This window comes from Semicossyphus pulcher, unplaced genomic scaffold, assembly GCF_022749685.1.
Source record: "Semicossyphus pulcher isolate SPU_LCO1_2020_fin unplaced genomic scaffold, fSemPul1.0.p SCAF_10, whole genome shotgun sequence".
Classification (NCBI taxonomy): domain Eukaryota; kingdom Metazoa; phylum Chordata; class Actinopteri; order Labriformes; family Labridae; genus Semicossyphus; species Semicossyphus pulcher.
The window spans coordinates 29694974-29716244 of record NW_027211604.1 but is presented as its reverse complement, the minus strand read 5'-3'; the positions used below and the strand labels follow the sequence as shown (position 1 = coordinate 29716244).

The window sequence follows — 21271 nt, the reverse complement described above, 5'->3', positions numbered from 1 at the left end:
TAGGCTATTCTCGTGGAATTGAGGATTAGATAGGGGTTTTTAAGCGATGAGTGATGTATACTTGTATGTAACTTCTCCCATGTCTAGCCTCAGTCGTCATGCAGTCCACCAAAATGCAGTGTGAAAAGCTTTGTTTTGCTCCACCTGCTGTAACCAGCGGTCTGAAAATAATGATCCAAGGAATAAAGGCTAAACAAGAGCATAAATTCAATCCGAGCCGTGGCAATAGACCTACATTAACCACTATAACACACCCAGTCCATTATCAACCATTCTTTTAAATTAAAATATACAAAGGGACAATGAATTCTTGTAATTCATATATTTTAAGTAGGCTGTGTTTCTTACAAATAGCTAAAGGCCTATATATAAATTAATCTTGGTGTTTTAAAGCGTACAGAAAGTGGTACAGAGAATGGTCAAAAGTCAGATAAAGTAGGTGAAGTTCTGTAGCCCGTCCGTTGCTAAGACTTACAGTGATGCTGCATGTGATTGGCCCCTTCTAAATTCTAGACCAATCAGATTTCAGCTTGCTGTTACCAGGAAGCAGTAGACGCCAGAGAACATATGCGATGCACTGATTAGATACTGCTGGATAATTGACGTGAATATGGACAGCAAAGATACGATTTAAAGAAATAATATTGCTATCTGAACACCTTGAGTTAACGTTACATTGTTCACTAACTTACAAAGAGTGTTGGTATCAGTTTAGCAGAGCAAGTTAGCAGTTACAGCTAACTTAGCATTACAGCGTTGGAAGTCACCTCTAGCTAACATAGGTAACGGTATAACCATAGTTAATTCGGTTACGGCCGTATTGCTTCATAATGTCACCGTAAATAACGTCAGTCGTCAAATCCCATTGTAACCACTTCGCTGATTAAGTGTGCATCACTCAAGTAACCGCCACTGAAAAATGGGGAATACCGTGTTGGAGGTCGGTACGGGCATTTTCATCATTGCGGTCGTGTGGATAGCGGCTGTTGTGTTTGGGATGATGCTACTGAGAGCATCTGGATCAGCAAAGTGAGTAACAGCAGAAACACACGCGACTAACTCAAACCCGGTCTAATGATATGTGCATACGTTGATGAATGAAACCTTAGATAGGAGAGAATTTATCCAATATGTGAATTAGGCGATGCCATATTCCATTGACTTTTCTGCCATTTCAATGTTGGTTTGCTTGTCAGCCAAATAACACATATTCTGTAAGAAAAATTAGCATCAATTGGGTCTTAACGTAAATTCGGCATGTGTTTGATGTAACATCTGGCCCTTTATTCCAATAAAGTGCCAAAGAAGTCTTGCTTCATGTATCTCTCTATTGAATAAAGCGGTGTGTTTAGGAAGGGAAAAATGTAGGAATATCAAAAGACATAGAGGTTAAATTTAAACAAATTAAGTGTTAAATTCAAGAGTTGAGGCAGATTTGATCATCAAATTGATTGTTGAAAGAGAAAAATGTGTTTTTGCTGACATTTTATCATGCTTGCTTCTCACAGAAAGGTTGAAACTTATCGTCTACCTAGAGAGATCAGTAAAAAATTATTCCAGTTTCCAGACTTAGATCCTTTGAAACAACTAATTATACCCACATGCTGCTAAACTAATTGATTGCAGGGAGCATGCACTAGTCCCTGCTGATTAATACTCTTGCAATTACTTTACAGCAGACAGTAATGCCACTGAAGTCAGTAAATGTTTACTTTTCTTTAGAATTCATTGTGTCAGCAAACACTATGCACTTGTGCAAGATTCAATTACAGTAGAGTTCAAATGGGGTGAAACATGGTGCTACTGACTTGATTGGAAAGTTAACAACTTTTTAAAAGCACAATAATGTCATTGTTTCCCCCGGTACTCTTAAGGACATTTTATATCCTATTTAACCAGGGAAAAACTTCGGGAAGAAACATCCAGTAAAAATGCAAACCATACAAATGGATACAGCTGTCACACTTCAACTGAGTGAACTCAATGTCCATTTAGAATACAATACAAAGGCAAGGGCAGAAATCAATGTGATGCATAACCATGTACAATTTTCTGAAACCATTACAGTAAAAAATTACAAGCAATCACAATGACCAAAGGTACATTGATCTCAATAATAATAATAATAATAATATTCAGCTATGAAGCCTGTCGCTCACTTCATGAATCAGGCTTGTCAGGATCTGTGGATACGTTGAGATTTAGATGCTTTAAGGCTCTATATGAACACCACACAGTCACGTCAAATGGAGTCAAATTAAATTGTTAAACCAACAGAGTAATTGAGGGAGGTGAAGAGTGATCCCTCTGCTCAGTAGACTGTATCGGCTCTAGATGTGAGGACTCAAATAAAGAATATGAAGACACAAAATGCTCATTATAGCAGTGTGTGTGTGTGTGTGTGTATGTGTGTTTGTGTGTGTGTGTTGTGTCTTTGCAGGTTAGGAGTTATCCCCGTCTTCCTCCTGGCTCTAGCCATCACATTGACCCTGGTGTTTTTCCCTCGCAGTCCAGAGACAACGGCCCCTTTTAAAGAGATACAGGTGAGCTCTCTACACTGATCTAACACACCTGAACGATCACTTCACAGGACCAAGTTAAGACGAATACATGGCTGGACTGTGTGGCCTGTTTTCTGCAGTAGTCCCCGTTATATTGTTCTAAAGTTAACAAAAGTAGTATGTCACATGACCTAGTAGATCTATGTTTGGGTTAAACGTCCTCTAAATGTTGATTCATATTTTAAGATGTTTGATTTAAAGTATTTTTCTGTCTCACTTTATTGAGGTTTTACCGTTTCATGTCATTCAGGTATTGTTGCCTTTCTGTGCTTTGTACACATATAATTTACTGTGATTTGTTTAGTATTGACTAGTAATTAGAACCTTTGATACTTGAACTCCTGACATTTTCTCCACAACTTCAGGACATTTAAGTTTTTAATTTTCAAGGATTGCCTTGCACACATGCACCTCACAGGGGGAGATAATCAGACTCGTTTGGTTTAGGTGGGTGGTAGGCGGGGTTAATATCACTATAACATGTATAACAAGGTTTCATTGACACAAACACAACTTGAGTGAGCAGAAAAGAGCATAAAGCAAAGAAATGTTCCAGACAGAATTACCTGCTGCGTTCACGTTTAAGTTTTGTACCATGACTTGAACTATTACCATCAAACTGGAGATACAGGGTCCCAAGTTTTAATAAGGTCAGACTGAAGCACTCTTTTGTTCATCAGTCCATTTTGAAATTAAATTACTTAAATGCCAGATCAGAAGGGCCTTGAATACTGTCTTCTGCATTATGAAATGTTATGTCAAATGCATGTTTTTTGTATCCTGTCCTTAACTTTTGTGTTGCAAATGGATCTGCCTTGATGCAAAAGAAATTTCAGACCTGGTCTGACAATATAGTATTATCTATGTAGCTATCTAGCTATCTAACTTAGTTATTGTGTTATTGTGGGTAACTTTTATTTTGAAAGAGCCAATGTAGAAACTCAAACACTTGACTGACCAATGGTTTAACTTCATCACTCATTCAAAGATAAACATTTGTGACCAACTCACACTCTATTTAAGTCTATGGAATTGTTTTTAATTGAATTGAAATGGAACTTTGGAACTCTTTAAATAGAACATGTGAACATAAAAGGAAGAATTTTATGCCTTTTAATGACATAATCAAGTCTATATAAGGAGAGCAGCTGTGCAGGCAGTCATATCACTTCAAACCTTTCGATAAGTGGCACCACTGTGAGAAAGAACGACTGATCGACTGATCTTATCAGAGACTTTCTGCATATTTAAGCAGCATTTATTTGAGCCTAAAACAAGCCAAAAGATGCAGCAACCAAAGAACAACAACCGGAACAAGAGGCTCTCCAGACGGCAGGCCTCAGGTGGAGCACAGGACAACGCAAGGGAGCTTGAAACCCTTCGTCAGAATGTTCGCCAGCTCACTGAACTGCTGGAAAGAGAGAGGGCTCACAGTTCTAGTGAGAAGGAAGAGAGACAGAAAAACAAGGTCCTCCAAGAAGAACTCGAGAAGATGAAAGTTTCTCACCATGAGCTCAGCCTCAGATATGAAACTGACGTCCTCAGTGCCAGACAGCTGGTGGAGACCCTGAAGTGTGAGCTTCAACAGCAAGCGGAGGCTCATGCTGACAGGGTTTCCCAGGACCAGCATGTGATAAGGACCTTGCAAGCTGAACAGGACACCCTCCAGCAGGAGATCAGGTCTCTCACGAACAAGGTGGCTGAGGACCAGGTTCTGATCTGGAAATTGGAAGCTAATAAGGGCGTCATGAAGCAGCAGATGACGGAGGAGATAGACGCCCTGCAGCAGAACATCTTAGTCAAGGAGACCTGGTATCGTGGAGAGCTGAAGGAGCTGAAAACCAAGCTTAGCATCCAGCTCTCACACAATACGGCCCTCCAGAACATGCTGCAGGCGGACAGGAAGAACCACCAGCCTCCAAAACAGAGGACAGCGAGGCGCAAGGAGACTGAGGAAGAGCCCATGGAGACCAGCAGCTGTGCAACTGCTGGAACTTCAGGAACTGCAGGAACTTCAGGAACTGCAGGAACTGAGGAACCAATGCAAATCCAACTTGCTGAGAAGGCCAGAGTGTCTAAAGTTCAACCTCAAGGGGGACCACCAAGGCAACTCTCTTTTGGGTTACGGAAGCCTGCGAGGTGGAAGTCGAAGTAACATCTTCCCCTCTCCTCTCATCTCCCCCCTTCTCCCACCCTCCTCCCTTCTCCTCCCCCCTCCCATCTCCCCCCTTCTCCCACCCCCTCCCATCTCCCCCCTTCTCCCACCCTCCTCCCTTCTCCTTCCCCCTCCCATCCCCCCCTTCTCCTTTCCACTCAATCACTTTTATTTTTCTTTTGGCTTTCTCAGTTGATTGGTGTGTTTCGTAAATTAGGTTGTAAACCTTTAAAGACAGATAAACAAAGTTAACATTTGAATTAAACACACATGAATTAACCACTTTTTCAGTCAAGTTTTAACATTTAACAGAATTTTAACATTTTTAACTTTGTATTATGCTTTTGTATCTTATACTTTAAATTTTTCAAACTCAAAATGATAAGTAATCTTAGTGCAAACTCATTCAACAGAAAGTCAATGAAATCAATGCTGCAATGTGTTCTTTAACCAATCTACCTTAACTAATCTACACAGCAGTTAAACATAAACTTGAACATCTTAAGCAGGATTGCAAACACCATGAAAATAAATAAAACATTTCACCGACCATTGGCGTCTTTGAATTGAACTTCTGAGTAAACTTGGAGCTTCTTCTCTCTGAAGTTTGTCTGAATGACTGACCTCCATTTCCTCTCAGGTGCTCCAAATCAGTGCCAATGACTGATTAGGTGACAAGCAGCCGGTTTGCTGCTGCTGGTGCACTCTGGGAAGTGTAGTCCTTCTTGACATTTCTGAGATTCAGCTCAACACCTCCCACTTGAGCTCCTGGTTTTTCAAACCCAGAGAGGTCACACAAGTTCCTTACACCTCTGGTTGTTCTTCAGTGGGAAGTTGAATGACAAGGCGTCTGACATCTCTATGAAGAATTGTGGCTGGGATTTTGGTTTGAAGCCTCTTGGTTCTTTCACTATTTGCTCTTGCGGGCCCTTCTTTGCCGTTTGGCTTTGTGATGGGAACAGGATAACTGGGAAAAGTCTTCACAAGCACATCTCTTACGATGCCTTTGCTGTCAGCATTGACACGGACCACTCTAGCCAGCTTGTACTGTCCTCTCAGGGCGTTTTGGTCAGCCAACCAGACCACATCTCCAACAGCAACATTTCGCTCTTTGGTGTGCCATTTGTTCCTTATGAACAGATTAGGACCAGCCAATTGGCTCCACTTCTTCCAGAATTTGCTCACCACTGCTTGAATATTTTTAAGTCTTTTGTAAGGGTAGCCATCAAACTGGAAATCTCCAGGGTCTCCCTTTGGATTGGCACGTCCTAAAAGCAGAGAATTCGGGGTGATGTACTCTACACAGTCTTCTCTGCTTTGAGTTCTTGCATCGATGGGTCTCTCATTTGCAAGGTTGGCTGCCACGAAGAGAAAAGTTTGGAATTCTCCCCATGTGAAAACACCATCTCCACCAAGGTTGTTCAATGCCCGCTTCACTGCTTTGACAGCTGCCTCTGCTGCACCATTCCTATGGGGAGAGTCTGCAGGGTGGACCTTCCACGACCATTCTGTACCATGCTTGGCAGCTGTGTCTTCAAGTTCAGACTTGTTTAGTCGGTCTAGGAATTTCTGAAGCTTCTCCAGAGCAGGCTTGGCTCCCACAAAGTTAGTGCCAGGGTCTGACCAGAGTTTTCTGGGGTGTCCTCTCAGTGAAGTGAACCTTTGATAGGCTAGCAGGAATCCTTCAGATGACATGTCACTTACTACTTCAGTGTGTATGGCTCGGGAAGCCATGCAGCAGAAGACGATTCCCCATACTCTGAGTCTAGTTCTCTTCTTGACCTCATCTTTCACTTCATAAGGGCCGAACAGGTCCATGGTGGTGAATTCAAAAGGTGCAGCTGGGCCTGTTCACTCTAGAGGCAGGTCAGCCATGATTTGTTGACACTGTTTTGCCTTGTTTTTCCTGCAGACCACACAGCTGTCAACCATTTTCTTGGCAAGTCTCCGGCCTTTTATCACCCAGGCTTTCTTCCTCATCCGGAGAAGGGTTCCTGCCACTCCCTCGTGGTTTGCTTTGTGGGATTCTTGTGCCAGCAATGTAGACACCCATGCTTCAAATGGTAAAACTGGCACTGCTGTTTTATCTTTGTTGAACATCTGAATTCTGCCTCCACAAACTAGCAGTCCAGAGTTCACATCTTTGTATACTGCCAATCTGCTTAGAGTTGTGTCTGAAAAAACTGCACCTCCTTGAGCTGCGAGGAAGAGGTCTCTGAATGCATCTTCACGTTCTTTGACAGTCAGCACAGCTTGCTTGGGTGATGTTTCCTCCCACTTTGACTGTTTTGGGGCCCGGCCCTTCCTCTTCAGCCACTGCTTAGCAGCTAGACAAACCCAGGCGATGACTCTCACCAGTTTGGACAGGTTACTGAATCTTCTTACTTCCACAAGATCTTTAACCCAGCCAGCGGGCTTCCTTTTTAGAAAAAGAGTTGGTTGTAACACAGGTTTTTCCTCTTGAGTTTCACTCTTTGGACTTTTCTGAGTGGCTTGTAGGTTTTCTTTCCTCTGACTCCTTCTTGCTTGAGCTCTTGTTAATGCACCTGAGAATGCCTTCCTCTGGAGCTTGTTTACACTCTCCCTGGCATGAGCTGCAACCTCTCCAGCTGATTTTATAGGCCATTCCTCCACTGGCCACTTCAGGAACTCTGGTCCATTTTGCCATGTGGAATTCTCCTTCAAATCTTCAGGAGCGCCCCCTCTTGTTATGATGTCAGCTATGTTCAGATCTCCACGGATCCACCACCAGTCTTGCACTGGTCCAGCCTTCTTGATTTCACCCACTCTATTTGCAAAGAAGGTTTTGTACCCATAACTGTCTCTTTGAATGGCTCCCAAGACGGTTTGACTGTCAATTAGATGGAACCATTTCTCGATCTTCATTCGAGCATGCTTCTCCACATACTTCCTGATCCTGGCTGCGGAGACAGCACCACAGATCTCAGCTTTTACAGCTTCTCCCTTCTGATCCAGGGGTGTCAGCTTGGCTTTTGATTCCACGAATCGAACTTCAGTGCCTTGACTTGTCTCCCATCTTAAGTACATCACAGCTCCAAGTGTTTTGTCACTTCCATCAGAGAATGCGATGCCCCAAGGTTTCCCTTCCCAGCCAGCTGGAGTGAGGCTCCTGTGGAATTTCACCTGTCCAAGCTGGACATATTCTTCAAAAAGCTGTATAGCTTCTTCTTTGAGACTTTCTGAGAGAGGTTGGTCCCAGGCTTCTTGGGTTAGTTTCCTACCCCCTCCCTCTTGGAATGCTTTTCTAACAAGAATTGCTCCCTTCTGTTTGGCAGGTGTAACTAAGCCAATTGGGTCGTACAGTCCAGCTACTTGGCTTAAGAGAGCCCTCCTAGTCAGTGGATTAGGTGTCTCAGTCCTCACCTCCTCCTTGAGAAGATCTTTTCCAACTCTCATCTTCTTCTTTCTTTTGGAAAAGTTAATTGAGGTTAACATGTAGAGCTTGTCTTCATCCATTTGGTAGCCGATGCCCAAGGCTTTGTTGTCTTCGTCCCTCATTTGATTTGGAAGAATTAAAGTTTTACCTTGTTTCTTTGTTAGAACCTCTGTCTCCATTCCTTGCCTCCCACTTTGCCCTGACCGGACCCATGGTTTGAGGAAGAAACCTCCAGCTTTCAAGATCTCTTCAACACTTGCTGTGATTTCGTCACGTCTATTTAGGTCATTGTGGGAGGTTAAGAGGTCATCTACATAACTGTCCTCTTCAATGACTCTGCGTTCATCCTCCAAGTGAACAAAGTTGGGCAGGCTTGCTGTTTCCCTCATAGCCAAATGAGCAATGCAACCAGGTCTGTCCCCAATGTTGACTCTGGTAATTGCAAAGTCACTTATCTCTTCATCTGGGCCGTCCCTCCAGAGGAACCTGTGAAGATGCATCTCACGCTCCTCCAGACATACAGAGTTGTACATTTTTTGAATGTCTCCTAGAGCTGCATGCATCCCTTCTCTGAACCTCAGCAGAACAGCTCTGATAGGGTTGAGAACATCTGGTCCCTTCAGAAGAAGATCATTCATACTCACGCCTTTGTATTTCTGGCTACTATTCCATACAATACGAACTGGTGTTGTCACCGAATGAGGGTTTGGCGCCACCAGGTGGCTTACGTACCACACTGGTCCGTTCCACTTGTCCATGATTTCGTTGGTGAGTTTTATGGCTGCGCCTCGTTCGACCATTTCATGAATCTGGGTAGCATATGCGACTTTCCAGTCTGGCTCTCTGCTTAGCTGCTTTTCCATCCTTAAGAAACAAGCCTGGACTGCACCTTTGTTGTTTGAGAGAGAGGCTGGATCTACCGTCCAAGGATACTTTGCATCCCAATGTGGAGATGGTGTATGAGCATCCCCCTTTTTGTAGGTGAGGCCTCCTTTAATGATCTCAAGCTCCCTCTCCTCTGCCAGGGTCATTTCTTTTCCTCCTGGTGGACAGTTTCCACATTGGCATCCTCCACATCTTGGCTCACATGCAGCTCCGATGCTGTCCCAGTGCCACCACTCAAGGAACTCATGGTTACTGGCAGCTGTAAATTTGGTCTGAGCCACATCCTCCTTCTGTAGCTGGGCTGTGTCAGTTGTTTGACTTGTGATTTCTTGATATTTGACAGCTGCTGTCCTCATGGAGCGAGCAAAGTGTGTTTTGGACCCATATGATGCAACCTCCACTTCTTCAAACAAGTCGGGATGTGCTCCACCCACTGTCTTTCCCAATGGACCCTCCCACAAGACGAGGTCTCCGATGACTTTTACCCTCTGGGGAGCGAGTCTTCCCTCTCGGTGGCTAATGAGAAGTTCAGTCTCTTCAGGCCTTTCCAATTCTTCAAGTTTTACTTCTGGGAAGAATTTTTTCAACTTCTCAGGTTCAATTACTTGATGCACTCTGGCAATTTCATCCAAGCCGTAGCAGACCATTTCATGAGCTCTCTCTGTTCCTTTAGGTGTCTTGACTCTGACTTTGAGGAGATACCTTTGTGTTTTCACCTCCATGGTCATTCCACCAACCCCATGCACAACTAAAGTTAACTTCTCATTTCTTAACCTCAGTCTCTCAGCAGCCTTATGGGTAATGTAGTTTGTGTCTGAAGCAAGGTCGATTAAAGCCCCAATCTCCTGCCCTGCGTTTGCAGTGACTCGCATCAACATCATGATGACAGGAAGTTCAGAGAGCCCATTTCTCTGCAGTAGCTCAGACTGGCCTGAAGCATCCAGTGTCACTGCGGTTTTGTTGGTGTTGGTGAAAGCCTTTCTGCATCGGTCAGCCATTTATGGGGAAAGTTCAGACAAGAACTCCTCTTGTTCCTCCGTTAGTTTGCTTTCACCTTTGCCGTCTTTTCCACTCTTTCCCTCTTCACCTCTTTTGACTTCTCCTTTTGGGCAGAGGATAAAAATGGTGGTCTGGGACACCGCCTCCCCTTTTACAGTCTTTATTTCTGCATAGGAAAGTGTCTCTGCAGTATCAATCTTCATCATGGTATCCAAGAAATTTTCTGCATGCTCCCAGCTTTCTCAACACGGCTTTCTTTTCAGGTAGCTTTAGTCGTTTGAACTTTCTACAGAAGAAGATTTTGTTGTTGTGCCCACTATCACCACAGACACCACATACCTCATCAAGCTCTTCTTTCTTTGTGGTTTTTGTTGAGGCAATCTTTCTGTCATACTTCTTCTCTGAACGATCTGATTTCTCCATCTTCTCCGCAGTCCTGAGCTGTTCGAGTCTCTCAAGTATTTCTTCTTTTCAGGAACTTCAAGAGCATGTCAAAGTGGTTGTCTGATGTGACATTGTTTTGGGGTTCAACCATGAACATCAACCAGTCTCTTTTAATAAAATCAGGCAACTTGATTTCCTAACTCTGTGAGATCTGCCAGGGCCTTCTCCACTGACTGTATGAGGTCAATGACCTTTCTTGGCTGGTTCCCCCTCACATGTGGCATCTTCTCCAGCTCTTCAAGGATTTCCACAGTGATGGTTGACTTGTTGCCATATCTGTTCTCCAGGACTCTGAATATGTCATTGGCAGTGGTGTAGTTTGAAAGCCTTAGGTCTTTTGAGATTTTGTCATCCACACTCTCCAAGAGTTGAATTTTCTTAACTTCAGCTGATCCGGATGGCTTTCCCAGTCTTTCCTCCATCTGTGATATTCTCTCTTGCTTCCATTGAAGATAGGTAGAGTGGTTGGCTTGATTCTCACTATTGGTGTGGGTGTTGCCGGTTGGGGTAGTAGTTTCACTCCTGTGCCTTGCTCTTTGATCGTCCGTGCAGTGGCAAATTCAGCTTTCCGTAATTCAAGCCTGTAGTAGGATGCTCTTACGGCGTGGATTCTTCCATCCATTTCCTCCTTTAATTCCAAAGGGATCCATCTCTCCCACGTTGACATTTCTGAGATGGCCTCTTTTATTCTCTTGTCTAAGAGAATGAGGTGCACTTCAAAGCCCTCTAAATTGTCACTTTCCACAGGTACATCAGCCACTTTATCATTGGCTTTTTCTGCTTCCAGGATTGCCATAACAAGTTAACTTTTTCCATACCTCGACCACAGGTTTGTTTGAACAATGTGTCTTATTTCTGCCATCTTTGTTTCACCTTCTTTTACAGATCTATCAATGTCGGCCTCTTGCTGTTCATCAAGACCTGCTTCCTTATCCTCAGTCTTAATGTCAGCCTCCAGTCCAATCCTGTAGTCATCATTGGCATCGAGCATCTTTCTGAAACAGTCTGAAAGTTTAGTGAATTCCTCCTTCAACTCCACTTGAAGCATGCTGCTTGCTTCTCTTGAAATGAAGTTGGCTTGTCTGGTGAAGCTGCTTTTTGCAGTGGTCCTCTCCTTTTTGAGCTGCTGGACTGACTTCCCCAAGACATCTTCCGCCATCTTGACTTCCTCTGCGTCAACAGCTTATTTCTGGATCTGAAGCCGTTTATCCTCAGTGCCAGGCCACTCCGCGTGGTTTACAACTGTCAAGTCCTACTCTTGTTCAGCTTCCAAAGGACGCAAGGACAACTCAAATTTCCATTCAATCACTTTTCTTTTTCTTTTGGCTTTCTCAGTTGATTGGTGTATTTCATAAATTAGTTTGTAAACCTTTAAAGACATAGAAACAAAGTTAACATTTTAATTAAACATTTTAATTAAACATTTTTAAATGCATTTAAACATTTAAACATTCACGTTTGCTGCTGCTGGTGCACTCTGGGAAGTGTAGTCCTTCTTGACATTTCTGAGATTCAGCTCAACGGCATGTGAGGAAGCACCAACTCATCATTAGCTGTTTGCTAAAACTCCTTTTTCACAAGAAAAGTGGACAGATTCTCACACACAATTTTCTTTGTTTTCTTTAATTTATGTGAAATGGTTTAATTGATACAAATAGCTGTACTCTGCATTAGTATAATTTTAAGCAAGTTTTTGTTACAAGTATAAGGAAGACATACAGTAGAAAAACAATAACCTTTTGGAGTTTTTACCTGCTGCGTTCACGTTTAAGTTTTGTACCATGACTTGAACTATTACCATCAAACTGGAGATACAGGGTCCCAGGTTTTAATAAGGTCAGACTGAAGCACTCTTTTGTTCATCAGTCCATTGAAATTAAATTACTTAAATGCCAGATCAGAAGGGCCTTGAATACTGTGTTCTGCATTATGAAATGTTATGTCAAATGCATGTTTTTTGTATCCTGTCCTTAACTTTTGTGTTGCAAATGGATCTGCCTTGATGCAAAAGAAATTTCAGACCTGGTCTGACAATATAGTATTATCTATGTAGCTATCTAGCTATCTAACTTAGTTATTGTGTTATTGTGGGTAACTTTTATTTTGAAAGAGCCAATGTAGAAACTCAAACACTTGACTGACCAATGGTTTAACTTCATCACTCATTCAAAGATAAACATTTGTGACCAACTCACACTCTATTTAAGTCTATGGAATTGTTTTTAATTGAATTGAAATGGAACTTTGGAACTCTTTAAATAGAACATGTGAACATAAAAGGAAGAATTTTATGCCTTTAATGACATAATCAAGTCTATATAAGGAGAGCAGCTGTGCAGGCAGTCATATCACTTCAAACCTTTCGATAAGTGGCACCACTGTGAGAAAGAACGACTGATCGACTGATCTTATCAGAGACTTTCTGCATATTTAAGCAGCATTTATTTGAGCCTAAAACAAGCCAAAAGATGCAGCAACCAAAGAACAACAACCAGAACAAGAGGCTCTCCAGACGGCAGGCCTCAGGTGGAGCACAGGACAACGCAAGGGAGCTTGAAACCCTTCGTCAGAATGTTCGCCAGCTCACTGAACTGCTGGAAAGAGAGAGGGCTCACAGTTCTAGTGAGAAGGAAGAGAGACAGAAAAACAAGGTCCTCCAAGAAGAACTCGAGAAGATGAAAGTTTCTCACCATGAGCTCAGCCTCAGATATGAAACTGACGTCCTCAGTGCCAGACAGCTGGTGGAGACCCTGAAGTGTGAGCTTCAACAGCAAACCCTGTCAGCGGAGGCTCATGCTGACAGGGTTTCCCAGGACCAGCATGTGATAAGGACCTTGCAAGCTGAACAGGACACCCTCCAGCAGGAGATCAGGTCTCTCACGAACAAGGTGGCTGAGGACCAGGTTCTGATCTGGAAATTGGAAGCTAATAAGGGCGTCATGAAGCAGCAGATGACGGAGGAGATAGACGCCCTGCAGCAGAACATCGTAGTCAAGGAGACCTGGTATCGTGGAGAGCTGAAGGAGCTGAAAACCAAGCTTAGCATCCAGCTCTCACACAATACGGCCCTCCAGAACATGCTGCAGGCGGACAGGAAGAACCACCAGCCTCCAAAACAGAGGACAGCGAGGCGCAAGGAGACTGAGGAAGAGCCCATGGAGACCAGCAGCTGTGCAACTGCTGGAACTTCAGGAACTGCAGGAACTTCAGGAACTGCAGGAACTGAGGAACCAATGCACCAATGCAAATCCAACTTGCTGAGAAGGCCAGAGTGTCTAAAGTTCAACCTCAAGGGGGACCACCAAGGCAACTCTCTTTTGGGTTACGGAAGCCTGCGAGGTGGAAGTCAAAGTAACATCTTCCCCTCCCCTCTCCTCTCCTCTCCTCCCTTCTCCTTCCCCCTCCCATCTCCCCCCTTCTCCCACCCTCCTCCCTTCTCCTTCCCCCTCTCATCTCCCCCCTTCTCCAACCCTCCTCCCTTCTCCTTCCCCCTCCCATCTCCCCCCTTCTCCCACCCTCCTCCCTTCTCCTTCCCCCTCCCATCTCCCCCCTTCTCCCACCCTCCTCCTTTCTCCTTCCCCCTCTCATCTCCCCCCTTCTCCCACCCTCCTCCCTTCTCCTTCCCCCTCCCATCTCCCCCCTTCTCCCACCCTCCTCCTTTCTCCTTCCCCCTCTCATCTCCCCCCTTCTCCCACCCTCCTCCCTTCTCCTTCCCCCTCTAATCTCCCCCCTTCTCCCACCCTCCTCCCTTCTCCTTCCCCCTCCCATCTCCCCCTTCTCCCACCCTCCTCCCTTCTCCTTCCCCCTCTCATCTCCCCCCTTCTCCCACCCTCCTCCCTTCTCCTCACCCCCTTTCACTTAATTAATAAATTTTAAAAAAAAATAGAATCAAATATGAAACGTTATATTCCTTTGTACATGGTTGTATTCTGTGGTATTAAATTGTTTTACATTACAGTTGTTGAGAACATTTTGAGGTTTGTTCCAAACAAAAATCTAAAATGAGTTCAAATTAAAAATTCTGAAAAAAATATGAAAGAAATATGTGATTTATAACAACTGAATAAAAGTGATGGATTGGTCATATAATTGAAAGATGTAATTTGAGCCATCTTGTTTCAAATTAATAGATTATAAAAACAACTGGACTAACATTACTGTGTAATATGAACCAATCAATAATGGGTACTGTAAAATTAAGTCATAAATGGAAAAAAGGATTAAAGCATCACCAAACATCTGACTGGGTGTTGAAATACATATTTTACAATACAGTTAGATGATCTAAAAAAACGAATAATTATACATTTTATTTGTATAGTGCTTTAAAAGGTACTCAACGGGACTTTATATGATAAAAAACAATAACAAAGACAGTAAAAGTTCAGAGAGTGAAAAACAAAGTACAGAAAGTACAGTTAAATAAAAGAAAAAAAGAACAATTTACACCAAACCAGAATAACAATATGTTAAAAGCTAGTAGCACTCCTGCTGTCAGGGAAAAGGATATAAAATAGACAGTAAGAATCTACATTTAAGAAACAATATAATACAAAATATGTACAACAGGTGTGTACACATGACAAACGCTCCCTCTCAATTTAAAGCTGCTTTGCTGGTTATGAAACAGACTGAAATTAATTCTGATGACTCTATATAATCTACAAAAGCAAACCAGATCATCAGCGACATGATTGATTATTTATATATAGTTATTTTTAAGCGATTAACTGCACGCTGCCTTTGTTTGCATTTTCCAGGGCAAAGATTCACAGTGAGCGACACATGTAAGTGTCAAAGACAGCAGGGTGAGATTATTTTTCTATTAAACGAGTTCTAATCCCAGGTTGGCAAATACCTACGCTTTGTCACAGCGTTACATTCAGAGGCATATTTAACATCTGTGTCCTTCATTTCTTACTCTTTATTAACCTGAAACAGTCTCTTTGGTCAGGTTTAAGCAAAAAACAAAAGCTTTGTGGTAGACTCAAACTCCGGTCTCCTCATGGAAAGTTGTAGCAGTCTTTATTCGTCTTTCTTCCACATCACTACGAGCAGTTGCTGTGAGCATCTAATATTGCTGCAGAAGGGTTTACATTTAATCTGATTGACAGCTCAGTGCGCCTCAAACTGATGCTGAGGGCTGGAACAAAGCATTTGTATTTGAGCAATTGGGAATGAGAATGGGCTGATTTGAAGGACAGCTAAGTAAACTCATCCTCATGTCTAATGTCATTCCAACAGTATGATTGAGTACTTTATTAATATGCAAAAACCACTGAATTATTAACTTGAGAGTTTTAGAAAGTTGAAGGATAACTACCATATTCAGAGGCAAGACTCCACTGCTGGACAAACCCCAAATCAGTATAATATAAGGCTATTCATTGTATTGAAAAACACAGAAACTTGTGTTATCATTGTCTGTTATTGTGGCTCATGCACAGTGAGAGCTTTATGTACATCAGTTGGAATTAAAAGCAGGCCTGGGATCTTTTTCAGTTCTGTTCTGAGGCCATTTGGCTTCGTTTAACACCAAATGTTTTGGGTACTGAGATCACTGAGTGAAAACGAGGATTCAGAGCCCACAAACAAACAGCTTAGCTGAATGGTCACTCTCATGTGCTCCTAAAAGAACAGATATATATAGTGTCTATGTTTTTGCTGCAATATAATTTGAAATTAAGAACCAAGAGTAAAAATTAAAGTAATCTCATCTGTCACTATTATCTCTACAGTCGAGCAAACATGTATTTAAAACACGTTTTCTTCAGAAAAGGCTCTTCATATATTGAGTGTTTGTGTGTCTCTGTGTGTATGGGCCAAGTTAGGATCATGTGTGTTTGTAGCCAGTCCCCTTTATTTATACTCATAAGGATTACAGGCTCTATTTAGGTTAGAGATAGGTGAATGTATTAACCTTATCTCTACTATAAGCCAGTATCCACAACACTGTATACCTGTAAATAGCATATGTCACTTTGTGTGTGTGTACTTCTGTGTGTGTGTGCTTGTCGTAAAAGGCCTGTTCTGCTTTATCTTAGTCCAACAGCAACACAGAACAAACACTCCCCCATGTTGCCTCCGGGTCGTGCCAATAAGCCGGCCAGAGCTGCCAAGCAAGCTGCCATCCCAGAGAAATAGCAGAGCAGAGCCCGTCCCGGCCAGCTCACGTTTTATAGCCTTTGTGCAAAGACTGATACAGAGCGGCAGCACAGAGACGCAACAAAATGTGACCTGCTGGATCTCTGCACAAAAATTAAAGCTGAAATCCACCAATGGCCACTTTATAACTGATTCAGGTGATTAAAAGAGCACACATTTAAAGTGACTTTTTCTAGTATAAGGAGTCACTTACTGAATAATGCACTCAAAAGTAATCATAATCATAATTGATTTGCATTCAGTTCTCTACATTTATTAAAGTTGAATTTTTTTTTTGTTTTTTTTTTGTTACATTTCAGAAAGAATGCCTAGAGAAATACTTTACCACTACTATACTAAACGGTAATTGTGGGAGCACACTTCCCAGATATCCAGACAGTGTTGCATGTGTGACGTCCACGGTTGGCTCCAGTTGTAACTCTTGATTTTCTTTTTTAGACTGTTTGGAAAACGCGTCACTAACTGGGCGCAACTTGTGATTTTTCCGCAAAAGTCGCCACAGACAGCCAGACTGTAATACTGCAAATACAAAGGCTTTCATCAGTGGGCCATAGGCTCAGTCACCATTGTGTTACCTCATTCAGCGATAGATAGAGACTTAACAGACATTTATTGAAATTAAAATCTTCGAGATTATCTCTTTATGGAGTAACTGGTTTTTTTTAACCATGAACAGCTGTTACATCACTCTCCAGAGCCACCAGACTCCTTTGAAAAACAAAGTAATTTTAGCTTGCAGAACACAGGAGTAGCTGGTTTACCACTGCCCCTACTGGTTAGCCTATTGTGTTATTGTGTTGTGTTGGTATAGTTGTGTGACTTCAGTGTAATGAGGGTGAACTTTGATCCAACAAAACAAAAACATAAACTAACTAACCAGTCAAGGCAGCAGTCAGGTAAAATTACAGTTTTTGTCAATGGAGTCTGGTCATTTTTTAAATGTGACCATTGTTTCTGGTAAAAAAAAAAAGACACCAACTTTAACAGAAAGTCTATCTCTGTAGGCGACTTCTGTAATTTTGTTCGTCAGTTTTAGTAACAATTTGAGCAGTGGAAGAACAAGAACGTTTAGTTGACGTACTAATCGGGCATAGTTGCCCTGAAATTTAGGTTGCAGCCATTACAATCTGTCTTGCAGCTGCTTGTTTAAAAAATCTCCTTATTATAAGTAAGTAATTAAGTAAATATGTACTACTTATAGTCATTAAGTGTCCCAAAATAGGTGGAAATAGGGTTAAATAATTCGACATTGTCCTTTAATTACCATGCGGCCTGTTATTTCTCAAAATGTGAAGAAATCGTCACATACTTATTTTAAGTCAGGAGAATCAGAGAGTCAGAGAGTTCATGAAGTTGCCGCTGTTAGATTTAATCAACACTTCAATGATGGCTTTGGGTGTGTGTTAATATTTAGATCATGAGCCACCCATGAACACGAGAATACACATGGAGAAAACGCCCTTAAGCCAGATAATACCAGAATATACCCTACTGCTGACTGAGGAGAGATTTCACAGGGGCTGTTTTGGAATGAGACGCGGTGTGTGTGCGTGTGTGTGTGTGTGTGTGTGTGTGTGTGTGTGTGCATGTGTATCTCCGAGAGGTTGGGATGATGTATACCCTCTCTTATGGTTGCATTTAACACATCTCACTTTTTAATTTGCCAATTACACAGCAAGCAGGAGCCCAAAGTGTGGGCCATGTTTTATTAATGTGCTATTGAGCGCACGGGTGGGAGCAGGCAGGCAGGCAGGCAGGGAGGGGGAGTGGAGAGGGGGCCCAATATAAACCACCCCCGCCCCTAGTCTGGGACTGGCCTAATTGGCACTGTGATATTTTATTTTTGTTGAACAGTCAAAGGTTAGTCATATCTTGCACAGCACTATTTCTCTGCTTGTTTGTTACATCTCAGGTTTTATGTTCACTGCACTTCTTCACCTTCTCTTCCATTTTTAACTTTGTTTAAATACTGTTTGTCATGTCGTCATTATTATCGCTATTATCTGGAATAGTTTGAAACATTAACTTAAAGGGGCATTTTCAACCTCAGTCCTATCATGCTGTTGTGGGGAGCTAATGCCATTGTGGCAGAAAACAATGCAGTTTGGCTCTGTACCTTTGGAGGACGCTATCCGCTTCTCCAATAGGTCCTGGAAAACCTTCGCCAGACGACGTAAAACGCGTCCTCTGGCGGAGGCCAGGGAGCTCGCTAAACTACACTTCCTCAATCTAGGACGCCCGCCTCCAATGTCATTATCCATGTCTCGTTCAAAATCGTCAAGTTTGAAATGTAGACTGCAGACCTGAAGATTTTTTAGACGATCCACCGGTATATTCTCATTATATTTCGGATTCTGTACTGCTCTGATCCACTGCCTGCAGCGATCAATGTCCTTGACTGGAAAACGGTAGTATTTCACTCCAGCGTCTCTCACTGGGCCGTACCTTTCAGAGGGAGGGGCGCAATGCATGCAACCACCAGCTGTTTGTACAACTTCAGTGTCTCTTTTCAAATAAATACTATAAAAAAACCTTTTCTGCAAGTTTTGATTAGTAATAAAGGTTGCTGTTTACAGGGAAAAACTCACATTTTCAAATCAGAATCTTTAATTATCTAATAATAGTAATACCACCATATTGTAATTCCTTCTTTTATCCGTGGTTTTTATCTTAATGTCTTTATTTAAGTAATACATGTTCCTCATTTGTTTTGCCATGTATGATCTTTGCCTATTGTACTTTTATATTTTGCAGCACATTAAGTTAATGTCTGACGTATAAAAGGTGATATGCAAATAAATCTGACTTGACTTTGCTGGACATAGGAGAAGACTTTTAATCCTTAGTTTTTCCATTTCTTAATAAAAACTGGACAATATATATATTTCAGTTTAAAATATTAAGCATGTGTCACAGAAACCTTGAAAATCTCAGATTATGAGAAGCTAAATTCTGGCAGGTGCAACTGGGTGCCTCTGCTCAGACACTTAACCCTAATGTTGCTCAATTCTTCGGAAATCTTTATCGTTAATATGTTTTCTCCAAAGGTTTTCTTGACTTGTGTGTATTGTAATTTGAAGTTTAAATAAAGTTTTGAGTCTCACTGTTACTATACAAGTGGTATTCAGTTCTTTCTGTAAAAGCTTGGAAGACATAGAGGACTCTCTGTCACTTTGACAACAGGTAAAAGCATTACCATCATTTCTGTTCTCAAATTAAATCTAACTCGGGGCGTCGGTTTAGCGCAGCGGTTAAATCGAGCATCCCATGTACAGAGGCTATAGTCCTCCATGCGGCAGCCACAGTTTCGACTTTCATACTCGGCCCCTTGCCGGGTTTCATCCCCCACTATCTCTTCCCCTGTTTCCAACACTATCCACTGTCCTCTCTCTCTAAATAAAGGCATAAAAAGGCCCAAAAAACTCTTGTCTTAATGACCACAGTTGACAGCAGTCACCAGTTTGAACCAGCCAGGTAGACAGTAATTTATCTTAATTTGAACTGTCAGGGCAGAAAGTTCTTGAATATTTACATGTCTGGTTGTCTGTATGTGTGCAGGATTCCCATTCTGGGCCTCACAGATAGCCACATTATCATTCTGCCTGTGTGACAGCTCTCTCCTGACATCTGGTGGCTGAAAGGGGAAACGTTTTAGCAGCCATGCTTTCCCCCTGTCTTAGATACTATTTAAAAATGTGTCATTATTAAGTACCCAGTATCAGTGAGCATGTTTGTCTCTCTCTCTCCAGATCGTGGACACTTTGTTCATCGGCCGCTACGTTCTGCTGGCGGTGGCCAGTTTGGTCTTCCTGGTGGCGTTCTTCATGCTGCTCCCCTTTCATTTCCTGGAGCCGGTCTACGCCAAGGCCTTAAGAACGCACTAGAGCTGCCAGGGTCAGAGCTGGCACTGGCTCACATCACTCATGTACAGAACTTAACACAAACAGTGCAACCCCCCCCCCCTTACATGGAAACAAATAGTGAATGCAGCTCCAAGAGAAACAGTGTTTGTTGGTCGTTGGATGTTTCTGTACCACCACCAGAAAACAAACAGATCATCAGGTTGTTTTTTTTATTTTTTACCATTTAGTACATGAGATGAATAAATAGTTTCTTATTTGATGTGTGTGAAGCACTACAGTCGTTCTTGTCAACCTGCACAGTCACTCCACCATTTATAAAGACATTACATTTTTACCTGACCACACTGATTTGTTGACCTCTTTCACTCTTTATAACTGAGTGAATAAATATAGAACAGAGGTAGAGACGTAAAGTAGAATATACGGCAAGAATCAGATATAACCTATAAATACCTACAATGATAACATACAGGCCAAACAAAACAAACAATAATAGTGAAAAAACAAATGGGAGAAAATACAACCAAGAGCTAAGATTAAGACCTAGACAACACATAACAGAACCCTAAAATAATTGAGAAAAACAGACCAAATATTAATACAACAGAAATCTCCACTCTAATAACCAAACGTTAAACAAGGCTGTTTAACGTTTTTTCTTCAAATGGACTGTCTGATGAGCATTGTTGTACATGCTACACTAAATACATGTTTTTAGTATTCAAGGAAACTGTCTATGGATGAAAATTTGTTAAAAAGTTGACTTCAGTACGATACTTTAAACTGTAACATGTTTAATATT

At 42.1% G+C, this 21271-nt stretch overlaps 1 protein-coding gene across 1 annotated transcript; it reads left to right on the top strand.

Moving 5' to 3' along the window:
• The first annotated feature begins 567 nt into the window (after positions 1–567).
• Positions 568–20728, top strand: tmem218 (transmembrane protein 218). Its single transcript, XM_069677096.1, has 3 exons — positions 568–1029; positions 2441–2543; positions 20356–20728. Exons 1-3 carry the CDS (start codon positions 920–922, stop codon positions 20488–20490), a joined length of 348 nt encoding a protein of 115 aa, XP_069533197.1. The 5' UTR covers positions 568–919; the 3' UTR covers positions 20491–20728.
• Positions 20729–21271: the final 543 nt, after the last annotated feature.